Below are 22,771 nucleotides of genomic sequence, written 5' to 3'. Positions count from 1 at the left end.
TACCTCACAGAAAACCAAGCATCTATATTATTATAATCCTGTTTTCCATTCTTTTTCCCTAAAACATGGATTTCGCATGGACTAGCGTTGTCGTTAGACTTGTTCTATCAATTTCTTTCAGTTTCATACGATCAAGTGAGATCATAGCCAATGCAAACCGGATGTGAATACCTAATAATAAAATGCTGTAGGTATTGTGCTAAAGGTCATTCACCCCTGCCTTGTAATAATTATGCGGACATTGCAATATTTTTTTAACTTTGAGGAAAATCTTTAAGGTCTAATGACGATTGAAATAAAAGCCAGCGTTTTCATCAACAGTAAATATTTATTATAAAAATTGCTCTTATAGCCACATTTCTGTATCTATAATATATATAATATTTTATGTTCATTCTTTGTGCCATTGTTTCACAAAATTATTCCTGTTCTTGTTATTTTCGACACAACAGCTTAAACAATAATTATATTACAATATTTCTTGCATTAGAACATGGGGAAACCATTTCGGATAACTTTAGTCTTGAGGAACGTATAACAATTCGATGTACAGCACAAGTTTGTTCGAATTGGTTTCACGATTTTCTAATGGGAGTATTTTTTCTAGAATATACACAATCCTTTCAATAAAAATCCTGTCATTTTTGGTAACCAATGGCAATGAAAACACTAAGGAATTACACTTAGATAATTATAAAGTTACGTATGATGATGTCGGGGACTCTTCTTGGAAGAGCACCCGACGATCGGTATGGCTACATTATCGTTTTAGAATCATTTCGCGTAAATATTATGTTAAATAAAACTTATGAAAACTTACACTAATAAAATTTAATTTCAAATGCACGTGCTTTTTTTGAGCATATTCGTCTTTATACCGCTTGTAACGGGAATGAACAATAATGTTAGTGAGTGATCTGTGTGAATGATTGGATTGGAGTGAATGAAAGTGTGAGTAGTGCACAATTTAACGGTCAACTTAAGTACGGATATTTTAAGTAGGCTTCTAGCCTTTTTATTTTTAAAATTGGGAAATGATAATCGTTTGGTAACGTAGCCATACCAGAAGACGGATAAGACAAGGTCTACTGTCCACAATTATTGCTGTAGTCACAACACCGTGCGTGCCTCGCCTTGTTCAAGAAGAGTACTCGTCACGAAAGTTGTAGCCGATTTTACAGTATACACAGCAATCATAGATCAGAGCTCTATTAGACTTTGCTCAGACTTAAGACACTGTTAAAACGAGACAGCGTTATACCGCTGGCATAAATCTGTCTCGTTTTAACTGAAAGTTAAGTCTAAGCAAAGTCAACGTGTGCTCTATAGATTTCAACCCTAGTTCTTAACCCGCGCAAGTAGAACCTGCACCGTAAAGGAGATCGCATAAATCAAGACGACCACTTTCCCAATAAAGAGTTTTCACATACTGAAAATGCGTGTGCTGTCAGCAGCAAGGTTCCACCGCATCGGGCAACCAATAAAATCATCGGCTTTTACTCGATGTCAGCAGAGGTCGGCGTAATCTCTTCACAGCGTGAATGATAGATTCTAACACTGACGTCACTCGCATTTTCAGTGTTTACACCTACTCAAAGTAGCGATTTTTGGGCCTCCTGGGAAGAGTTTGCGATCTCTTTACCAACTCTTTTCCAACTTTCGTGAAGCGTACGTCTAGCCAAGTAACAAAAGGCAAGGAATAGGCGTGATAATGTAATAAATAGTGCTATCCGCTTAGTTTGTACATAATTTCGAACAGACATACTTATACCGGAATTCATACCAAAAGTTCATACGTGTTGAGCACGATGTACAATTTTTTATTTAATTTGATAATTTTTACAATTCCCAATATATATAAATTTTATGAAAAACAATATAGGTATTTCATTGAAAAAAAATGGAAAGGTAATTTTTTATCTGTTATATTATTTTTGTACATGTTGCAAGCATTTGATATAAGTTTTTGCGTCTGTCGTTTGCTGTTCATATAATATCATTTAATTAATTATTTATTATTCTAATTGGTACAGTCAAGAATTTAAAATAAAAAGTCTCTCGCAAGCATCAGACTCATTAACTTTAAGTACGTAACGAAAACTGAAAATTTCATACGACAGACGCACAAACTTGCAGGCTAAATTTTAGTACAAACGTGAAAGTATTTTATTTCAAATAGACGCGTTTATCCATATTTCACTAACTTACTTAAGTAAACCATCACAACCAACCATACGGACAAGTTTAACAAAAATAATATCTAGATAGGTAAAGTATACAAAATAAATCATAAGATGAAAAACCGACCGGAACTCAACACAAAACTATCGAGTGAATCAATTTATTAGACCCAGGAACATGGTCGGAAGGTATCCAATAGGACACACAGGTTAGACATAGGAATTACAAAATTATTTTTTTTGACCGTTGCGTTGTTATAAGTTTGTCTATCTGTGGTATCATAACGCTCAAATGGGTGGACCTATTTGAATGCGATTTTTTTAATTCAAAAGTCTGTTTAATCGAGATGGTCCTTTAGCCGTGTTTGAGGCAAATCTTTTTTTTGTTTGTGATAACGGTTGTCCCCTTAAAAGACGAGATTGGTATACGTACTTGGTAACGAAAGGATATAAAATTATGTATTGTTTTGTTAAAGACTTTATTACAAGCCGAATGGTAAAACTTTTTCCATCTGAAATTAAAACGAATGAAAATAATGCAAAATATTCTTAGCATTAAGTTGGCAAACTTAAAAATTTCGTGTAACCTTCTGACCATGTGGATGGATTCCGAGTTTATAACTCATATACCTATGGACCTAACTAGACATCTCCCAATCTGTACTGGCAATATTTTGTGACACTTATATTAAAACGAATTATAATATCAGACTCCTAGATCAAAACTATTTCAAAAATAATAACTCAAATACCTTGATTTTTGATCTAACCTCAGTTTCTGATACCCAACTCAATTTTTGTACGGGAAACTGTTATAAATTGTAACTAGCTTTATGTAAATCAAAGCACAACAACTCCTTCAAATTTTTTTTATAATGTTTTAATTAATATTTTCTGTATTTTATTTATAAATCTGTTTTTCTTAGTTTTTAAAAAAAACGTTTTTTGAGTTGAAACAGTCTTGATCTATGAGTGCGATAATGTATCTTGTAAATCTGTACTTGAGTGTATTGGACAGAATAGAGGTCGTATGATACAACACGAATTCCAAGAGCCCAAGAAGTAATTACGGGGAATTTTCGGTAACTGTTGAAATACTCAGCTTGTTCCACTCTAAATAGATTTTGGCTACACACAAATTAGAATTAATCTTCTACGGATAAGTAAACCGAAAATAAAGTGATGAAAAGCAATTTGATCCAGCTGGCGCGTGGTGTCCAACTTTTTTACATTAGCTTAAAGCAGCGTAAGACTTTCAACTGTTACCGAAGCGTTCCTTTCCCAATTGAGTCGCTGGGCTGTTGGAACGGCGGAGTGCGGCGGGCGGGCCGAACGCCGCTCCACATCGAATATCATAAAATTACTTTACATAATGTATTTACAACGGCCGCGATCACTGCGCCATAATGCCCAACTCCGTATATAATATGTACACTAAATTTAAGAACATAGAGTTTCTCTCATTAGCTACCGAATCACAATTCAAATATTTGAGTAATTGACAACGGTGGACAAACATGCGCCGGAGCACTAATGCATCTTACTTTATTTGAAATTTGTACTTTGCTCTATTTAAAAGTCGTGCTAGGTAGGTATGTTTGGTCCATGCAGTCGCAATTCCGAGGGTGAAGTCAGTGGCACGCGCGGCGTCGTCGGGAGGGCGGTCGTCTCTGTCGAGACGGAGTGCAACAAAGAATAATTAACCTTGTACAACATTCAATGTCAAAAACAAAGGATCTTTAAGCTCGTCGACCGTATTAGTTAATTATGCACGTCAAATGCCGTTTTTCACGGCGCTCCGCCCTCGAATCCCGATCATACGCAGTTACAATAAGCCACTTTTCACGCAAGATGATTCCCACCCGACGTCTCTAATGAGAGGACTTATCATTATCTAACTCGCCACCAAACGTAACTTGGATGGCGTAGAATCACATTGACTAGAACTCCCTTAGGAAGGTCGGGTTGTCTATTAATATAGTCAGTAAGTATTTTCGATGTTTCAAATCTCATTGCATTTCTAACACTCGTCTTCCTACTCTCTATTAGATGTCGCTACTGGAGGATTCCCTCGATTGTGCCCGGTGGCCCCCTAGTGAACGTCAGTACAAAACTAGAATTAAATACTGCAAATTAATTGTTATTTTTCACTTATATTAAAATCATTACATATTAGGAACTGCATTTAACGTTAGTAGTAAATACCGTAAGAAATTATCCAGTGGTAATTTTATATTAGTATAGTATATAGTTCTTAAATAATTATCATTATTTATTGGTCTTAATCGGTACATAGATAAAAGAGAAGTTTCACCAGGGGGCCCGCGGATTCTCGGACAGATTTCGATTCACAATTCCAACTGAGATGTCTTAAGTACGATCACATTAATGTTAAATCACATTTGATGAATTCCAATTTTTCAACAGATAGTGCTAAAGTCGCGAGACTTTCGTAAGGACTGTCGATAAGGCTGTATAATTGACACCCAATTACAGTGCCGCCCGGGAGCAGTGGATGCGGAACTAATGAAAGTTCATCGGTTCGTTTAAGTACTTACTACGTATTTAATTACAATTTGTTCAGATGACATTTAGTTCGGAACTGCAGTGTTCTCCGCAGTGCCCGAGACAAGCACAATGTCCACTCTGCCGGTACCTAACCGTGCGCGCTCCGGTGCCGCCATGCGCTCCTTGTGCGCCCGAACAGACTAAACGGAACGAGATCACACTTCCACGAACGGCAGTACCGCAACAACCCACCCGAAGTCACGCTTCGTCCTAGAGATACGTCCGATACATACATACATGGAAAATATCAAGACAGAAATAATTTCAAATCGTCACTCCTCCCTTTCAACGTAATAAATATAGCATTTATCTAATTAATTACACAATAATTTCAACAAAAATTTCAAACATCCGATAACGTCTTCAGCTAAGTCACTCCAGTTTCTGTCAGAGTTCACTCAAAGGAAAAAAACTATCAAAAATAACTCGGGTCGCGTACGAGTCCCGCGTGTCGTCCGAAGCTAGCACCTTCCCATTATAATCACATAACACTAACTAGTGACTGCGTGGCGGCGTGGCGCCGACTAGATGTGCCGCGCGGGCGGGCGTCGCCGCGCCGCGCGGCCGCGCTCAGCTGGCGGCGGCGCGGCGCGCGCGCGCGCGGGCGCTCAGGGCGGCGCGGGCGCGTCCTGCCCGCGCGGCGACCACTAACTCGTGGGCACCAGCAGCCGCACGAAGCTGTCCTCGCTCCAGCCCCAGTCGTCGGGCCACGCGTCCTCGGGCGGGTCCAGCGCCGAGCGCGACGACAGGCTCAGCACGGAGCCCCAGTCGATGGCGCGCGGCTCCTCGTCGCCGTAGCCCGAGTCGCGGTCGGGCGGCGGCGGCGCGGGGAAGGGCGTGGCGCGGCCGGCGGCCGGGTCGCGCGCGCCCAGCAGCGCCGCGGACGCGCACGCCAGCTCGGGCGCCGGCTCCTCCGCGCTCTCGCGCTCCATCTCGCGCTCGATGCCGCGCAGCGTGTTGCACACGAGCACGGAGCGCCGCAGCGACGGGTCCGCCGTCTGGCGGAAGCGCGCCAGCTTCAGCGCGCACAGGTTCATCATCTTGAGGCGCCGCTCGCGGTAGCAGCGGCGCGAGGCGCAGCGGCCGGCCGCGCGGCCGTCGCAGCAGGCGCGCGCCGCGGCGCCGCCCAGCTCCAGGTAGGACTTGCCGTTCTCGGCGCGGATGGTGTCGTGCGCGCCGCACCAGCCGCCGCACCAGCGCCGGCGACACGCGCGCCGCTCCTCGTCGGCGCGCCAGCACTCCTCGCCGCCCGCGCCGGCGGCCACCGCCTCGAGCCGCGCGATCGAGTCCTCCCAGCGCGCGACCTTGCCGCCGCCCTCGCACGGGGAGCCGGCGCGCCGCTTGGCGCCGCACCCGCCGCCCGAGCCCTGCAAAACACAACCACACCACGTTACTACTTGTACATTGACATACGATTGGTAGGTAGGTAATTATTGTTATTCGAGGGAACAGTTTCCAACTCCGTTAAAGTTATCGTAACAACATAAAACAAAGATTTTCTGGCTATCAAAAAACAAATTCAAAAAGTAGGAAGTACCTAAATTAATGTCAAACTCTACTAAAAGTACGGATCCCTCTTGGAAACAACAGCGCGGATCCCTCGCCGGCAATGATAAAGCTACGCTAAAGATACCTGGGCCCGCTTTGTGAAGGGACCCTTCCCTTTTTTTGGACACAATATGCACCCGGGGAGCAACCCCTGCAGATCGGCCCAGGTAGAGAGTTCGTGTTCGGCGATACAACTGTGGGATTTACCCGACAACTGGCGTCCGCATTCTTCCTCTACAAATTGTTCGCTACACAAAAGATCTTCAGCCAAATTAGAAAATCAACAAAGATGTTCCAGTTCTACTCGGCGCCGTAAACCAGAAATAGTTTTATAATCAGTAGACATTCTGTAGGTTGTTCCAGATCTGCCTCGAAGGGCCACTTGTGATAGAAGGAAACTTTGTTCTGGTTTTTAATTTTCGGCAGTTTAAATAGATAGGGAACTTTTTAGGTATTATTATTTATGGTAGGTACAATAGAATTTTGGTAACGATAAAAATTAAATGCTAAAAATGAGATTTCCTCTATAAAAATCTCCCAAGTCAAATTAAGGGATGGCTTACTATGCCTTTCTAATATAACGAAAAAAATCCACTATTATTATAGGTAGGTATTTAAAACATTTTGAGAGTAGTGAATTAAACAAAGACTTGGACTAAAAGAATTGCAGTTTAGTGGAAATTTAATTTTTTATCATTTTAAACTGGAAAAACCAGCAGCAGCTGCTCTATCTTAGCAGCTGCAATGTGTGTAGTAAAACGCGATAGACAGTTGACAGGGGCCTGACTTCAGACATTTCTATTGAACGTTATACATCGCGCGATCAGTTCGAGGAGTCAGTCGGAGCAATGTAATCTCGCAACGCAGAGCCTTCGATGGTCGTGAAAAAGGGAGGCTTTTAAAAAAGCAAATGGAGACCAAGTCCACCCGGGGCAGATGCCCGTGCACCTGCCACCACAATTAGGTGGCACACGCCTTACGCACTTCGCAGCCTTAAGCATTTATTTATAAACAAACCACTATTAAAAGTAGTTAAACTAGGTCTTAGATTCTTATGACTTAATTATTAATATGAGTTTTAAGACGAATAAATTATTATCAGAGTGTTTTTTGTTTTTATTCTACATATTTCCGCGATAAAGTGTAAAGTGAACTGTAGGTGAGAATGACAATAATCCAACGGGTAAAGACTCTAATCTCCGACCACTTGCATTTCTAATTTTTATCCATTGCATTATTAAGATTTTTTTGGATAATTTTTTTCTAATGGCACTTTACTTTTAGCGCAAAGATGAAATAACAGAATTGTTTTTCTAATATTACGTTCCATTGTTCTATATCTAAAATAAGTTTTTTCCCTCTTTCTTTTTTAGCGCATTTTTTAGTATAAATCTTAAATTAGAGGTTAACCTATATAAATAGAGTCATTAAACTCATAACATTACCTAGAGCATTCTTATAAATTATGTAACATTACAGAATAGTAATAAATCGTTAAGTACATATTTAATTTATCAAGTACCTAGTAAGTTTATAAAAATAAAATAACTAAGTAGGTAAGTACCTTAAGTAGAAGTTCTACGACAGAAATGTAGGTGCCTAGCTACCTACTTTATAAGCTATACAGCTGAGCGGAGTTATTTCGAGACGTTGCATTGAATGTGGTGTTGGGTGGAGTAGATAACGCAATGAGAATCGAGGCGCTGTGCTAAGCGTCGCAGCGCGGCAGTGGCAACTGGCACGGTTGACTCAGCGGCCACTCATCGCAACGCTGCAAATAATCATTTTGCGTCACCCTTTTATCGCTGCACGGAAAACGGCCGTTCCATTGTTCATTAGCCGGGTCCACACCGGACGATCCATCGCGCTCCGATCGCGCGCGGCAGCAGCGCGATCCAAAGATGCAGGCGGTGTGGACGTGCCGCGCGCGATCCATGCGCACGTATTGGAGCGCGCGCTCCCTACCTCGCGCGATCCGTGTGCGGTCGGTTTTTGTGCCAGCCTCAAAGGTGCCTCAGTTGCGTGATGCGCGCGGTGTGGACGGTTGTGTTGGTTCGCGCGATCCACCTCGCCATGGACATCTCAGAAAGTCGCCGTTTGATATCGCTTTATAAAGAATTTAAATGTTTATGGGATCCCAAAGATTCTAATTACACCAATAGAGGTGTTAGAGATGATGCTTGGTGTCAGATTTCTCGTGAAATGGGGAATAAGTCGATCGAGAACCTAAAGAAAAAAATGCGATCTCTGGCGGGAGGCTACAGAAGGGAGAAACACAGAGAGAAGCAAAGCCGTATAACTGGATCCGGTAAGAAAACAAAGCTACTTTTTATCTGTAGGTATTAAAATTATATATTTTATTATAAGTAATTACATCATAATATTTACTGTGGATTTCACGTGATTTCGCTTTTTACATTTAAGCTGTTAGAAATACACGTGGTTATTTTAATGAGTAACTTGTTTATTTCAGGTGCTCAAGATACATATAAATCAAAGTGGTTTGCGTATGATGACTTCGACTTTATGGCGGATAAAAATGAACCCGGAACCACACGCGATACATTGGAACATATTGTGAGCTATTAGTTTACTGATATTCATTTTGCCAAACTATTGTATGGTTTGTAACAAAGTGTCTTGCTAAGTGGGACCGTATTGTAGTGGCATTTTCTGTTGCTCTTCTTGGTACGACGGCCATCGGTTGTAGCGATTGTGATGGCGGTTCATTTCGCCAGCTTCCAGGTATTACATCTCCATTCTCCTGTACTGTATCAAACGTTCCTGGCGATATAAAGTTAGGATTACTGCGTAAGTAGTTATATAAATGAACCGTTGCCAGCACGACTTTAGTCGCAGTTTCTGGTTCCAAAAGCATAGGTTTACGCAGGACTCTGTAGACAGAACTAAGTACTCCAAACGCGTTTTCAACTACTCTACGTGCTCTTGACAGTCGGTAGTTGAAAATTCTTTCACAAGAACCCCTTTCCCGTGTACCATCGTATGGTTTCATAGTATAATCATTAAGCTGAAAAGCTTTATCACCTAGTATATAATAGGGTACCTCAATTTTATAGGGAACTTGCAATATCTCCGGTGGAGGAATATTTAGCTCTTTTTTTTCAAGTTTTTTATATAAATTTGTGCTTTTGAACACGCCTCCATCTGATATTCTGCCTTTAGTCCCAACATTCACATACAGGAACCTATAATTTGCATCTACTAATGCAAAAAGAACAATACTAGGAAATAATTTGTAATTATCAAAGTCGTTGCCACTATTAAAAGGCGATTGTATAGCGACGTGTTTGCCGTCCATCGCTCCTATCACGTGTGGGAAATTCCACTTATTCTCGAATTGCTGAGAAACTGTACGCCATTCTTCTTTAGTTGACGGCACCTGAAAATAAAGGAGATCTTAATTATAATATAAAGCTGAAAATAAGAATAAGCAGTAAATAGTAATAATAATTGTTGTTACAGGTAGAATCTGATACGACTGATGGGGAACTTGAAGTTAATACTACAGTGAGCGAAAACGAGAACAGTAACATTACTAGTGACACACAACCGGAGAGAGCCAACCACCACACAGATCAGAGTAGAGAGCAGAATGATCAGAATGCACAATCCAGTGTCCAAACAACAAACAAAAGAACAAAAAAAAGAAAGAAAACTACTTCTAATAATGCAGATGACATATCAGATGAAACTCTTTCAGAGGCTTTCCAACTTCTGCAACAATGTGCTCAGCCACCACAACCGGAAACTGATTCTTACATTGCTTTCGGGCAGTATATATCTACTGAATTGCGGAAATATGATGCAGTAACATTAGTTAATGTCAAAAATGCTATATGCCAAGTTATTTTTCAAGCTGACACAGGAAGATATGGGGATAGCAATTATGGATATTACACTAATTCATACCCTGGCACACCAATAGCATCCACTTCATCACAGTCCCAGTCTCTACAACCTCAAAATTATCCAGCTCCAATTCCACAGACATCACCGTCTGCTCATCTAGCCTCCAATTCATCGCAGTCCCAGTTTCTGAAACCTCAGGATTATTCACTTCCACAGTCACCACCGAATTAAATAAGTACCTACCTATATCATGTTTTCAAAAAATAATTAATAATTGTAAACATGTTACTTCTTTAAATTATGATTGTAATACACTACTTTTTTATTGAGTAATAAAGTATGGTTTTACTTACCTTTACATAATCATTTAACAGGTCAATGATGGCTTCACAAACTTCAGGAATAATTATCGATATAGACTGTTTGGAAATGCGGAACAGATACTGCAAACTGACGTACGAATCTCCAGTTGCTAAAAATCTCAATGTTAGTAATAATCTTTCCTTCACAGTAATGGCATCTCTATAATTTGTATCATTCTTTCTTAGCTTGTTATTTAATAATGAACACAATATCTCAAATTGATTAGCATTCATTCTTGCAAAATTGTGTTCAACTTTATCTGACACTAACTCTGCGTACAGCTGAGTCCCAGATTCCAAGCGATTTTTGTAAATTTGTTTCACCCAAAACCGTCGTTTTCTTTTTTGTGATTTTTTGCGCAAGCATTTAAGCAAAATAAAAGTTACTGCTGCAACGGCAAGACGCCGCCGTTGTACGTGTGACTCCATATCGTACAAGAGTTAGACTGGCTGAATCACGGATCGCCTTAGGATCGCTTGGAGCGCATATTTGGGATCGCAAGTTTCCAAGAGTGGATCGGCATAACACGATCCACGATCCACGATCCGCGATCCTGGATCGCGGATCGCGGGATCGATGGATCGTCCGGTGTGGACCCACCTATTCGCGAGCGCAACTCGCCGACCCCTTTGCTTCACTCGGCGGCGTTAAAAACCGTGCAGTGCATGTTTTGCGAGATTCAAAAATAGACGATATCGCGTGATATCATTATAGTATCATGCGGTCCCGAATGTATGTAATGTAGCGGTGGTGTCGTCGCTAGCGCTGCTCATGAAAATAAATTTAGTATATGACGTTGCCTCGCGGCGTTGCCGCATCGCGCCTTGGAACGTGGCCGCGCGAGGTTGCCACACCGTCCGCTCTTTCTAATCTTGTCGTAAAGTTCTTTTTCTGATGCGCGCTGGGTCGCTCGTTCTGTCCGCTCGAAACTTGGAAATGTCTGACATTTATTTTATCGCTAGCTACGGATTATAGCCGCGCAGCGTTTTATAGCCTCGTTGTCTATGCAGAGTTAAAATTAGGATTTAAGTTTTCCATTGAAAATTGGTCTACATTTGGCGACAACTCTACTTCAAAGTTTGAGTAGACGGGTTGAGTTAAGGTAGCGGTGCATATAATCGGTCAGTCGGCCCGTGAAGGTAGGAAAAGTTCGATCGGTGGGGCGAGTCGAACGAACTTTCTATGGCATTGTAAAGAGCGAATAGATGGCGGCACCGCATTGCCTCACAGCGCGCTAAGCCATGTCGTTGTCGAACGAGTGCGGGTCGGAGCGGCGGGGCGGGGTGCGGGGGGCAGAACGGGTCGCGGGCGAGGGGCATGGGTGGCGGAGGCCGAGGGCTTCGCGCTTGTGTGAGTCTCGTGCACGTGCACGCTCACACAGCCTCGCCACATAATAACATCGCGTAGCGGCCGTCCGCTTCTATCTAACGCTACAGCCAGCTACCTACGCTTCGACGAGCGTTTATATTATAGTCAACTATAAAATGGGGTTGATAGCGTGGGGTGTACAGTTCTGCATTATGAAGCTAGGCTATAAGAGAAAACGCAAATAGCTCGTGTTTAGCATTTAAATATCTGCCATTATGGTTAAAAAAACCCATGTTTTTTGGAAAACGAATCCAAAGTCCCTGGAGGCTATCTAGTGTCTACCACCTTCTAATGAATTATAATGAACATTTTCGCGTAGGTATGATACTGAAAGAAAACTATCTTGTGATAACTATATTTACCTTTGAATATCAAAAAAATTCAGTTCGAACAATGATGTGGGCGAAAGAACGACAAAGCGCTTTCATAACTCCTGTTTAATAATTTGAAGACAAACGACGATAATAAAGATGCGTAAAAACTTACTACAAATGATCCAGATAGTATTTTTTTTGGGCAGTCCATTCATAAAATTTGATAGCGTGAAGAGGTGTGTTAATCTGCGATATCGAATTCTATTGAACGACCGATTTGTGATTAACATTCCTTTTTAGTACAATAGAACACGTGATCATAGAGGCGAGCTCATTCATTGATTGATCCAGAGTTGCCAGAACACTACTATCTACCTAATTGATAGATATATGGATTTTCTGCACCTAGTTATGGATTCTATACAGATTTTTATACTTATAAACTTTATGAATGTCATTTTTCAAAAATTAGTATCAATTCTGAGTTACAACTAGGCGAGAAAAAATTACGTCCTTTGCAAAGTTTCTTGTTTCGGTAGCTCCTATACTTTTCGCTTGATGATATTAGCGTACCTACTTTATCGTTTTAGGCTCAATTTTCAAACGCAATCATTAAATGGCCATATTTAAAATCAAGATTTTTTGAATCGGGTCAGTTTTGTTTTTAATGTATATTATATAAATACAAGATCAACTCTTTCTATTTCTACACAAAATAACATTTTTCATTTAAAAAAACATAAATTATAACACAAACGGCTGAGAGTTGATTATGTAGTGAATTGAAGTAGGTACAAACAATTTTTTTTAATTATACAAATACATATACATATATTACTTATAATATCTGTTAACTCTAAAAAAATACGTGAATTCAAATTTTAGATAACTGATATCTCCACCCCTTCCCAATCTGGCAACATTAGTTTTATCAAAAAATCGTCTCTTTTCGTTTACAGGTGGGTTAAGATTGTAGATTAGCCTAGCCGAGTGAAGCACCGTTATACTTAAATTCTTTACGCGCGGGATGATTTATTGATAGTTTCGGATCTCGGAAGCCATAACAATTGTTTTAATGATTATGTGGTTTGTTATTGATGTAGATCTGATTATGACTGTTTTGATTAATTCGTTTTACAATTAATTAAGTAAGTACCTATTATCAATTTTATCATCTCTTTTTCTTCCAAAATGTTTTTTGTTTTTCGTTTCATGGACTATCAAACAAATTGCTACTACTAACACATTTAAGGAAAAGATTTTCAAAAAGATAACTGAGAGTAGCATAATTTTTTGCTAGCTTTTGTTGAAAAACCACAAAGCATTTGGTAACCAGTTAACATACCCTACATAATATGTACAATATTTTATTAAAAATTATTTTTGTCATTCAAAAATAGGAATTGTTAATAATTTTGGAGTGCTTGTTACTGGTTAACATACCCTGCAAGTTTTATTCAAAATTATTGTAATTGTTTCAAGTATCGAAATAGTGTTAGTGTTAGTGAAAAAAGAAAAACGTATGGAGACTCAGAGCCAAAGTTTCCTTAACGAGTTTAGTTGTACCTATTCGGTTTATTCGGCATGAGCCAAGGCAGTCGCTGGCACGCACATTTCCGTGAGCGGCGGCGAGCGAGGCCGTGCGCGCTAGTGTGCGTGCAGCGGCGCGTACGTACACGGCAAACGGACCTGTGTGCGCCGACCAGTCTCACATCCTGTTCTCGGTCTGCGCCCGCGCAGCTTCGGCTTCTTGGAGCTTTTTATACGACTGTCCCGTTTTGTATTAGACTATAGTTTTAAGTTGGCTTGCGATTTGTAGGTGAATATTTTTGAATAAAACAACGATTCTACGTACATAATATGTAGGTATTCTGTTGATTTGTTAGGTACAAATTTAAAATATTATTTAGGCCTTATTACGTATAATATGGGCAATGGCATTCATTGTCGCAAGTTCAGGGGACACTTTTTGAGAACTGTGTGCTAGTAGGTACAGTGCTAGCAAATATTTGAACTTAGATCACTTTATAGGTCTTTGGTACAGTTTAGTACAGGTAGGTACCCTCCAATCTAGTAAAGATAGCGTAGCGCTCCTGTTAAAGAAAAAAAAACATCGATTTGATCGGCAGGTAGACAGTTTTTTGTACCTATCGACTAAGTTATGCGTGTGTAACATAGTTATGCAATCTCGCGTCAAATAACTCCAAGGTGACAGTGAAAAAATGAACAAGACCGTTTAAACGCAAACAAAAGGAATCCCTCAGGAATGTGTTCCCGCATAAAAAGGGAGGGAAATCCCCAAACGCATTGTTTACGAATTACTATGCTTGTACGAGACGTGGCTCTATGCGTTTATTGTGACGAGTAAGTACTTTTTTAAATAAGGCTTTAAGAAAGGCGAAAGGAAAAGTCACTTACGAGTACCTCTACCTACTAATAATGTAAATTCATGTCCGAATTTCAGAGCTTTCTGAAGCTAAAGTAGCAATAGTCAGGCGGCACGGCTTTTCCATTAGGGTATTAACTAGCCACGGCCGAAGCCTCCCAACAGACCAGACCAGAAATTTAGAAATTATAAAATTATAAACCCCTGCCGGGAATCGAACACGGGACCGGTATTACCTAATAAGACCACAACGCTTACCGCTGCGCCAAGGAGACTCAAAAAGTTCCTACAAGGGACCTAATAATATGTTTAGTAGTGGTCGTCTATCGATTGATGATGACTGAATTTCGGCCACGGCAACCAATTTCCACGGAGATGAGCTATCTGCTCAGGAAGTGCACAAGTACATATAATATTATGCGCACAAGCACGGGTACACACTCTCTTCCCTTATACATTCATGAAAACGTGACTGACTGACTGATAGACAGACAGACAGAAAACGATGTGCATTTACACCTAATACTAGAGGATGCCCGCGACTTCCGCGACCGTCCGCGTGGATTTAGGTTTTTAAAGATTCGATTTTCCGAAATAAAAAGTTGCCTATGTCAATTACATGTATGCAAGCTACCTCGGTACCAAATTTCATACAAATCGGTTAGGAATCCCGTGGGAATTCTTTGATTTTCCAGGATCAAAAGTAGCCTATGTCCGTCCCCGGCATATAAGCTAACACTGTAGATACCAAACGTCAGAATCGGTTAAACTGTTGGTCCGTGAAAAGGTAGCAGTCAGACAGACAGACACTTTCGCATTTATAATATTAGTATGGAAGTATGGATTAGGATGAATATTTAAGTTAGAATATTCACAGACATGATATGTAAGAGCAAACACCCGATCAGCCTGCGTGGCCATGAGTGGCGGGCCGACATTCCTCCCGCATTGGCGCTCCGTCCGCGTTCGGGAAACCGTGCGTCATCTAACCGAGCAAAAACTGCCATTTTCCCTTTCGATGCATACATTTTAAACTTCCAATACCATGTCTGTGTATGTTAGTCAATGGTATAGATAGTCAATACCCAGGCCTGGCAAGGGGTCTTATTCACACGAAATCTTCGGACGCTGGTGTCGGTCGCGTACGTCAGTTTTCAAATTATGCAAGACGTAGGCCTTTCTAAGTTTCAAATTATATCGAATATAAATAATAATTATAGCGAATTTTTTTTTTTATTGCAAATTAGGCTTGCGCTTGACTACAACCATGCTTTATAAAAAGCAATGATGAGGTCTTGGTTGGAGTATACTTGCCTAGAACATGCCTATTCATTTCACTTTTTCTGTAAAGGTATTTAGGTTATACGGTTATTTATGGAAAATTCGCATTTTCGACTAGAGGGAAATTTGAGGAAGTGCTTGATAAAATCTGACCGTTTCTTCTTCTTCAGAAAGAAAGAAAACGCGATTCTTCTGCGTGACCGGTTTATGGTAAATAAGACCTGCCGGCCAGACCACTGCTTTTAGGTTTTTATCAATAGTACCTCCTCAATTCCCTAGGAGTTCTATTTACGGTGTCGGTATATCCGTGACTTGTACCACTTGTACTTAGTCCTGCTAACCTACCTCCAACCTGTCTACCAAATTGGTAGAGACAATCGACGAACATTTATATCGCTTGGTAGAATTTTTTTTAGTAGCTGTAATTTTAAAAAAAATTGTGTTGTATACTTTGCGGTGATAGAGGTTCGTAGAGTTCGTCCCTGGGTACGCACTCCCCGGTAAATATCACTTGATTTAACGGTAAAGGAAAACATCGTAATGAGACCTGCATGCCTGAGAGTTCTCCACAATGTTTTTAAAAGTGTGTGAAGTCTGCCAATCTGCACTTGGCCAATGTGGTGGAGTATAGTCAAACCTTTTTCATTCTGAGGAAACCCGTGCTCAGTAGTGATACGGCGATAGGCTGATGATAATGATGATGACTTTGTATGACTAGGTACAAAGTTTATAGACCGGTTTCGTAACACACAAGTTAGGTCGTTGTTAGGCACAGTAAGGGGGTAAGAGCGTAAAGTTAAAACTACGTAGGTACCTATTACGCTACAGACTATGTAGGAGAACCTTTTGCTTAGGAGTGCATTACAATGACTATTCTCAAGCACACCCAACGCTAGACTAAACGTTTCAAACAAACTATAGGTAGGCAGATTAAACCTGCCTAAGTGCAGTTGCGTTCACTCCATAAATACATTGATGTGTGTTAATGTAGGGAAAAGATAATGCCTACCTACTCTTAGCGTCTGAATGACTGCCAGGCAGGGCCATCTTGTACTATGCATTGGCTCTACACATAAGTTTAGGGCCCTTTTATAAATAAGAATCAGACTGCAACATCAAATTGTACTTTTATTCAGCGAAAAGTTAAAAGTCTGCAATTGGCAGCAATTTGTCTCAAAAATGAAACTACGAGTACTGAGCTGTTAGAGTGATACGTTGAACCAAAAACTCAATGTGTTTTCCAAAGATTTATTGGATGAAAAATAATCAGGTAAGTACATAGTGAGTTTCAGTTCTTCAGGGCCCCATCAGGCCGGGGGCACTAAGTTCGGCGTGCTCCACAAGCCCTTATGTTAAAGACTACTGCGAGCCCTGCGTAAACTATATAAGGCTTTGGCTCTAACCATATCGAATATACTATATAACCAACCCAATTTTAAAGAAGGCTGTGTAGCCTCTACAGTTTGCCTCCATATGGGGTATTATATGATCCATCTCTGTGATTGCTATGCAAGTGATTGCTATGCAAATGTTGTGTCTGTCTGTCTGCTAACTTTTCACGGCTCATCAGCTTAACCGATTCTGACGAAAGGTACAGGAGAAAGCTTGCGTCCCGGGGAGGACATAGGCTACTTTTGGTCCCGGAAAATCAACATAGACTCATAGTCTAAATCCATAGACGAAGTTGAAGGCATGATCTAGTGCTTGCTAAATTACTACGACACTGGTCTATCTTTAGCTCCACCGCATTCACTTAATGAACGATAAAACTCCGCCGCTATTGCAATTTAATTAGGTAGCCGGAAAGCAATAATCTCGATTGCAGCGCGGTGCGACAAACGGCAACGGGACTGGTTCAAGGCGGCCGTGCACTTAGCGGTTAGCACTGACATTGTGAGACGGAGTGCGTACGCGGTGCATAAATCTTCCGACCGCAGGCGCAGGATGAACTTCGCGGCGTGCGCTTCGGAGGCGATAAATCAGCGGCGCGCGGGATGATGACGTCACTGGCACGGCACGTACCTCGGAGAATCCCCGGAAGAGAGCGAATAAAATAAAAATGTCACGTAGCGATCAGCTGTCGGGCGGCGCGAGCGTGACGCCCGCACTCGCAGCGATACGCATAACGACGCCGCAATAAAACTTATTTTTATGTTTTTCGCTCACAATGGCCGCGCGAAGGTCGAGCTATCTAAATGGGTCAATACACTCCGCGTAGTACGAGCGTCGAACACGTGCTCCCGCGTTTGTAAATAGCGAGATATCGGCCGATTGTTGCAGTGATTAATGGGGGCGCGTAATGACTGCGCCGCCCGCGCCGCTCCGCTCGCTAATGTGCTCATTCATCCTCCCGACACTATTATTATTTGAGATGGTTTTGTGAGTTCCGACAATCGATCCGGCGACACCAGCTTCAATGTCAAGGTTGCATTTGATAGGCGCCGCCCCCGATTCTCTTATCAGTCACCTAACGCACTTCCTTGACTCTATCAATAATTGTTTTGTGATACCAATCTCTTTGCTGTTTTATTATAATTTTTTACAACTACATATTCGCATCTGATCTATTTACTTACTGGGACATGATTAAGCAGATAATGATTCTTATGACAACAAGCATTGTTAGCGAACTCTATTATTTCTAATTCAAAACTGCCCTAAGAACTTTTAACTCTTCAATAGTAAGAAATAAGGTTGTGAATAACAGATCCAATGATCTTTGATCAGTTAGTCGAATTTTGAATAGAACCACCCGTAAGCAAATACAATGAGGTAACTTGGTAAGTCAGTACCCAATGTAGGTATGTGTCCTAAGCTAGATTGCATATATAGAGAACACATGAGCCGTACGAGGTGTAAACTGTACAGGGTAATCTATGCGGGAGTCATCGACAAAGCGTCCGCGATAAGGGCTAGGTCACGGTTATCAATGGCGGCATCTCCATACGCGGGCCGGCCACGACATCTCGCGCCCATTCACTATGAAGACGGCCCCGCGACCCGCGCACGCCCGCCCACCCCGCACCCCCCGCGGTGCATCCATGCAACAAGTTAGGGCACAGTTTCCGTCTTGTAAGGAGTTCCGCAAGACGACGCACTAAAACTCTGAAACTACTTTACCCACGCTCCTACCCAAACTTTCTCCTATCGCGCATCTAAACTCTAACATTCCAAACTCTACTTTCTACGAAACTCCAAAACGTAAAGTTATAATCGCATCCACAGAGTTCGGTGCTATCGTATTAATTTATCGATTATATAAACACCCAATCGCAGCCGTGCACTATTTGCAATGGTGCACATTGCCTTTGAACGGTGACATAGCAATTTAAATAGAGTTCCGGGTAAAACAGGGCGGTACATATTTTCAGGCTGTGATGCCCAATTAAATATGGATGTGATTGAAAAACGCGTGTCCGGTAACGAGCGTGTACATAATTGGTGGGTGGTGGAAGGCCCGGTGTGACCCAGTTGCGTTGCCCGGCGACCCGGGCGCCCGGCCGAGCTCCCGCCCGCCCTGCGCCGCCCCGCCCGCCGCACTAAATAACCTGCCCGAAAGCGACACCTTAACAAAGGTCGTTCAACCGTCACGGGGTACTGCCACTTCTGATTTTTCACGTGTGATACAAAGACCCCTAACGTCTAGTACCCACCTACCCAGTCGGATCGAAACCCAAACTCGAAACCGTGAAACGTGAAACGATCCCTCTTTATGTCACGCCCAATACTAACTTAGAGATAGGCAGTACGAGTTGCGGTAAAGTTCTCCAAACTGTTGATAAAGTGTAACAAAGTGTAGTGTGTATGAATATTATAAGACGCGCTGGAAAAACATGTTGCCTCACTGAGGCAGAGTGGAAAACGCGCGAGCAAATAAACTTAATTGTTATAAGCCGGGTTTGCCGACTGCCTACTGCCACCCCTCGCAGATGACTCCTCAAAGGGCGGAGGGGGAACCGCGTAGAGTTGTATTTCTCCGAACTTGTGCTAAATTTCACTTTCTCTGAAGACGTTGTGCGTACCTACACTTAGCCGCCCACTCCACCCGTTCTCGCTAACAAACTTTAGAAAATAGTTTTCCCTCGCCTACTTACAAATAAGTTGTGTAGTTTCAACTTAACATTTTGTTCCTTGATTAAATTTACAAGCTTACATTACATATTTGAGTTCTGAAGGCAGCTCCTTCTACTTAATACTACAATGATATTATACTTAGAACTGAAAACATGAAATACCTAGACCCACAAAGCGATTCTTGTGCTAATTCATGCTTTCAGAACTACTTCAGCTACAATACACATGCAGCACTCCGAACCTGCTCCTCTGAGCGTACTTTTCACCCTCAGTATGACATCGTTATCTTAGCGAACCCTAAACGAATAAAACATAAAAAACGTACGTCAAAAAAGTCCTTCTCTACTCACAAAAACCCACCCGCCACCCGCTTCGCCCACTCTGAAGTTATAAAACACTGAAGGCGAATAAAAGGGCGACGGAGTTTCTAACCGTAGAGCCGGGGGCCACAGAGTCGAAGTTTGCGCGGGCGGACTCGTTCGTCTGAAAGGCGAGCACACGAGCGTGGAAGCTTTAAAGTAAAATGAAAGCCGACTCGCTCTTAATTCACCAGCACATAGATACGAACCGACGTCGATAGAGCGCCCCCGGGTCGGCCGCCCGCCGCCCACCACCGCGCGCCAGGCATAAATAAGGGGGGCAACTCCGCTTAACGAGAGAGTGAGCACCCTTCCCGGGCAGCGCTGGATGGGGCAGGGGGCTGTGGCGAAGGACGAATTAAGGAGATGAGAGAGCACACGCTCTCGAGACGCGAAACATCGAGCCAGCGACGAATAATCGAGAAAATGTAAAGTCGGCCAACGTTGCTGACGATGCTCTATGGATGCGGAACGTTAATTAATTGATTGGAGAGTGGAGAGTTGGAGACCCTGTACTGATTTCTGTATTTTAATTTTCGTATCACATAAAGGAAACTATGCTAATGCGAAACTGTAGTCTTTAATAATCTTGTAGCCTACTGGTAGAGGTAGGTGCGATTAGGTACGTCGGTTTGGTCTTGGAAAAAAGAGTTTTATTTCACAACCCAACTGGCGTCCGAGCACTGCGATGTCAACGTGGCGATTCGCAGCACGTGAGTCACCTCGTCTCATAAATTACAAACTATATCCCTCTGGAGTTAGGGTTTGTTTTCGGCAAAATTGCTAGCGCTCCTTTGTCTTTGGACCGATCGCTGGGGGAAAATGCGTCGTATTACGGAGCAGTACAGTCGAATTTAGACGGGTGGAAGTTTAATATTCTTGGGTAGAGGGTGGGTATAAATTTTCCATGGGGGCAGACGGTGCGACGTCGCGCGAGGGCGCCGCTGAGTCACGGCGGCGGATGCGGCGAGGGCGGCGGGCGCTAGGAGGGGCACATATTGTAAGTGTCTACCACTCACATGTCACAAAGTTTTCTCCGCATCGGGAAACTTTGTTAACGTCAACCGAGCACGTGGCCTTCGATATTACCTATACATAATTTGCCGCGTTTCCCGCCTTTCGCGAAAACTTATCGCCGATACTTTCGAGTTTCAACGATCAATGTCAATATTTTCGACTAATCTGAGATTTTTGATAGTAATTTATTTGCTTTGCTTTGTTTTATTTGGTGTGACTTTAATCGCGATTGCAATTTGGCAAATTAATGATAATATTTATCAATAGATAAAATATACCTTTACCTACCTACCTAACATTATATTATATACATATAGGAAAATTCTTAATAAAAAGTGATGCATTTTTAAGTATTATTTAGGTCTAAATGAGATACAACAATAATCCAAAGTGTCTGTAAGTAAGGTTCAACCTCGAATCTACAACTATTCATGATTTCAGCCTTATTCTGTTGAGTTATTGCCACACAATTCTCTGCTCCGCCCGCCCAATTTTCATCAACTTTTTATTTAAATACCTAAAAGTTTTTGCATCTCTAGGGTACCATGTTAGAACTTAGAACCTTTGTGAGACTGATTGTTTAATAGCTGCTGTCTAAGTCCCTACCTGTAATCGTAATAGAGGTGTTTTATAGAACAACACTCGATAGAGAAATACCTACTTCAGAATTTCGATTTCAGATGGTAGGTATTCCTACATTAAATGTAGAATGTAAATGAAAAATTTTAATACACTGGATGAACATATAATATTTTAATACTTGTGTAATAGGCGTATATGTATTTAATTGCGGGTGATACGGCAATCGTCGGAGTTACATCGGACCGTCACCTTGAAGGTGATAAGCGGTGATAAGAGCGATATCGCTTGCAACATTCCGAGTTAGCGCTTTGCTTTGTGTTTTATATTTTTATTCTTACGCAAATCTAGAAGGTACAATTGTTGTCTAATAATGATTTCTTTAAATTGAATGCCGATCTGTGGTAATAGAAATATCTTTTGATCATTTGTTTGACTTTAGTAATTTTTTTTCCTGCAAGATAGGCTTGCGCTTGACCACAATCATACGATCAAAAGCAACGATGAGGTTTAGGTTGGAACATGGATTATTGTCTCCATGGATTTTATCTGCTACCCTTGGGTCCAACCGCTCAAATATAAACGCTCGACTTTTATAATACATAATTATGTACATGTCCTATACATAATATTCAGAAATAAATCTTCGTAACAGAGCAATAAGTCAATAGCAGAGACAATATATCGCAGCAGACTCGTACGACATGAAAGTGTAATGACAATGAATTCGTAATCTCTCAAACGTGCGCCCACGAGCCAAAGCCTACAGGACTGAGCTCCTCTCCGCTCCCAATTACATTAGGTAGTGAGTGCCAGAGGGCGGCCACGGCCTTATATACCCTCCCTCCCAAGAAAACTCGTTAC

At 41.7% G+C, this 22,771-nt stretch overlaps 3 protein-coding genes across 4 annotated transcripts in view; 1 reads left to right on the top strand and 2 right to left on the bottom strand.

The window, feature by feature from the left end:
- Positions 1–308: 308 nt before the first annotated feature.
- LOC123874915 overlaps positions 309–22,771 on the bottom strand; it is a 47,351-nt gene continuing 24,888 nt past the window's right edge. Inside the window, exon 3 of the mRNA XM_045920478.1 lies at positions 309–6,115. Coding sequence (XP_045776434.1) covers positions 5,396–6,115 — 720 coding nt within the window. The 3' untranslated portion in view covers positions 309–5,395. The remainder of the gene's footprint in view (positions 6,116–22,771) is intronic.
- On the top strand, positions 8,108–10,478 carry LOC123874914. The gene is made up of 3 exons (XM_045920476.1): positions 8,108–8,604; positions 8,770–8,873; positions 9,780–10,478. Exons 1-3 carry the CDS (start codon positions 8,322–8,324, stop codon positions 10,395–10,397), a joined length of 1,005 nt encoding a protein of 334 aa, XP_045776432.1. The 5' UTR covers positions 8,108–8,321; the 3' UTR covers positions 10,398–10,478.
- LOC123874910 (protein ALP1-like) lies at positions 8,866–11,125 on the bottom strand. Of its 2 annotated transcripts, XR_006798033.1 has the most exons (3): positions 10,520–11,125; positions 10,227–10,352; positions 8,866–9,696 (listed from the first exon to the last, which is right to left on the bottom strand). XR_006798033.1 is itself a non-coding variant. In XM_045920473.1 (2 exons), the coding sequence occupies exons 1-2, from the start codon at positions 10,955–10,957 to the stop codon at positions 8,887–8,889; spliced, it is 1,248 nt and encodes a 415-aa protein (XP_045776429.1). In that variant the 5' UTR covers positions 10,958–11,122; the 3' UTR covers positions 8,866–8,886. The 2 variants fall into 2 exon arrangements, 1 of the variants encoding a protein (XP_045776429.1); XM_045920473.1 differs by lacking the exon at positions 10,227–10,352 and having other exon boundaries at positions 10,520–11,122.

Source organism: Maniola jurtina, chromosome 19 (genome assembly GCF_905333055.1).
Source record: "Maniola jurtina chromosome 19, ilManJurt1.1, whole genome shotgun sequence".
NCBI lineage: Eukaryota > Metazoa > Arthropoda > Insecta > Lepidoptera > Nymphalidae > Maniola > Maniola jurtina.
This window is presented reverse-complemented; position numbering and strand designations above follow the sequence as displayed.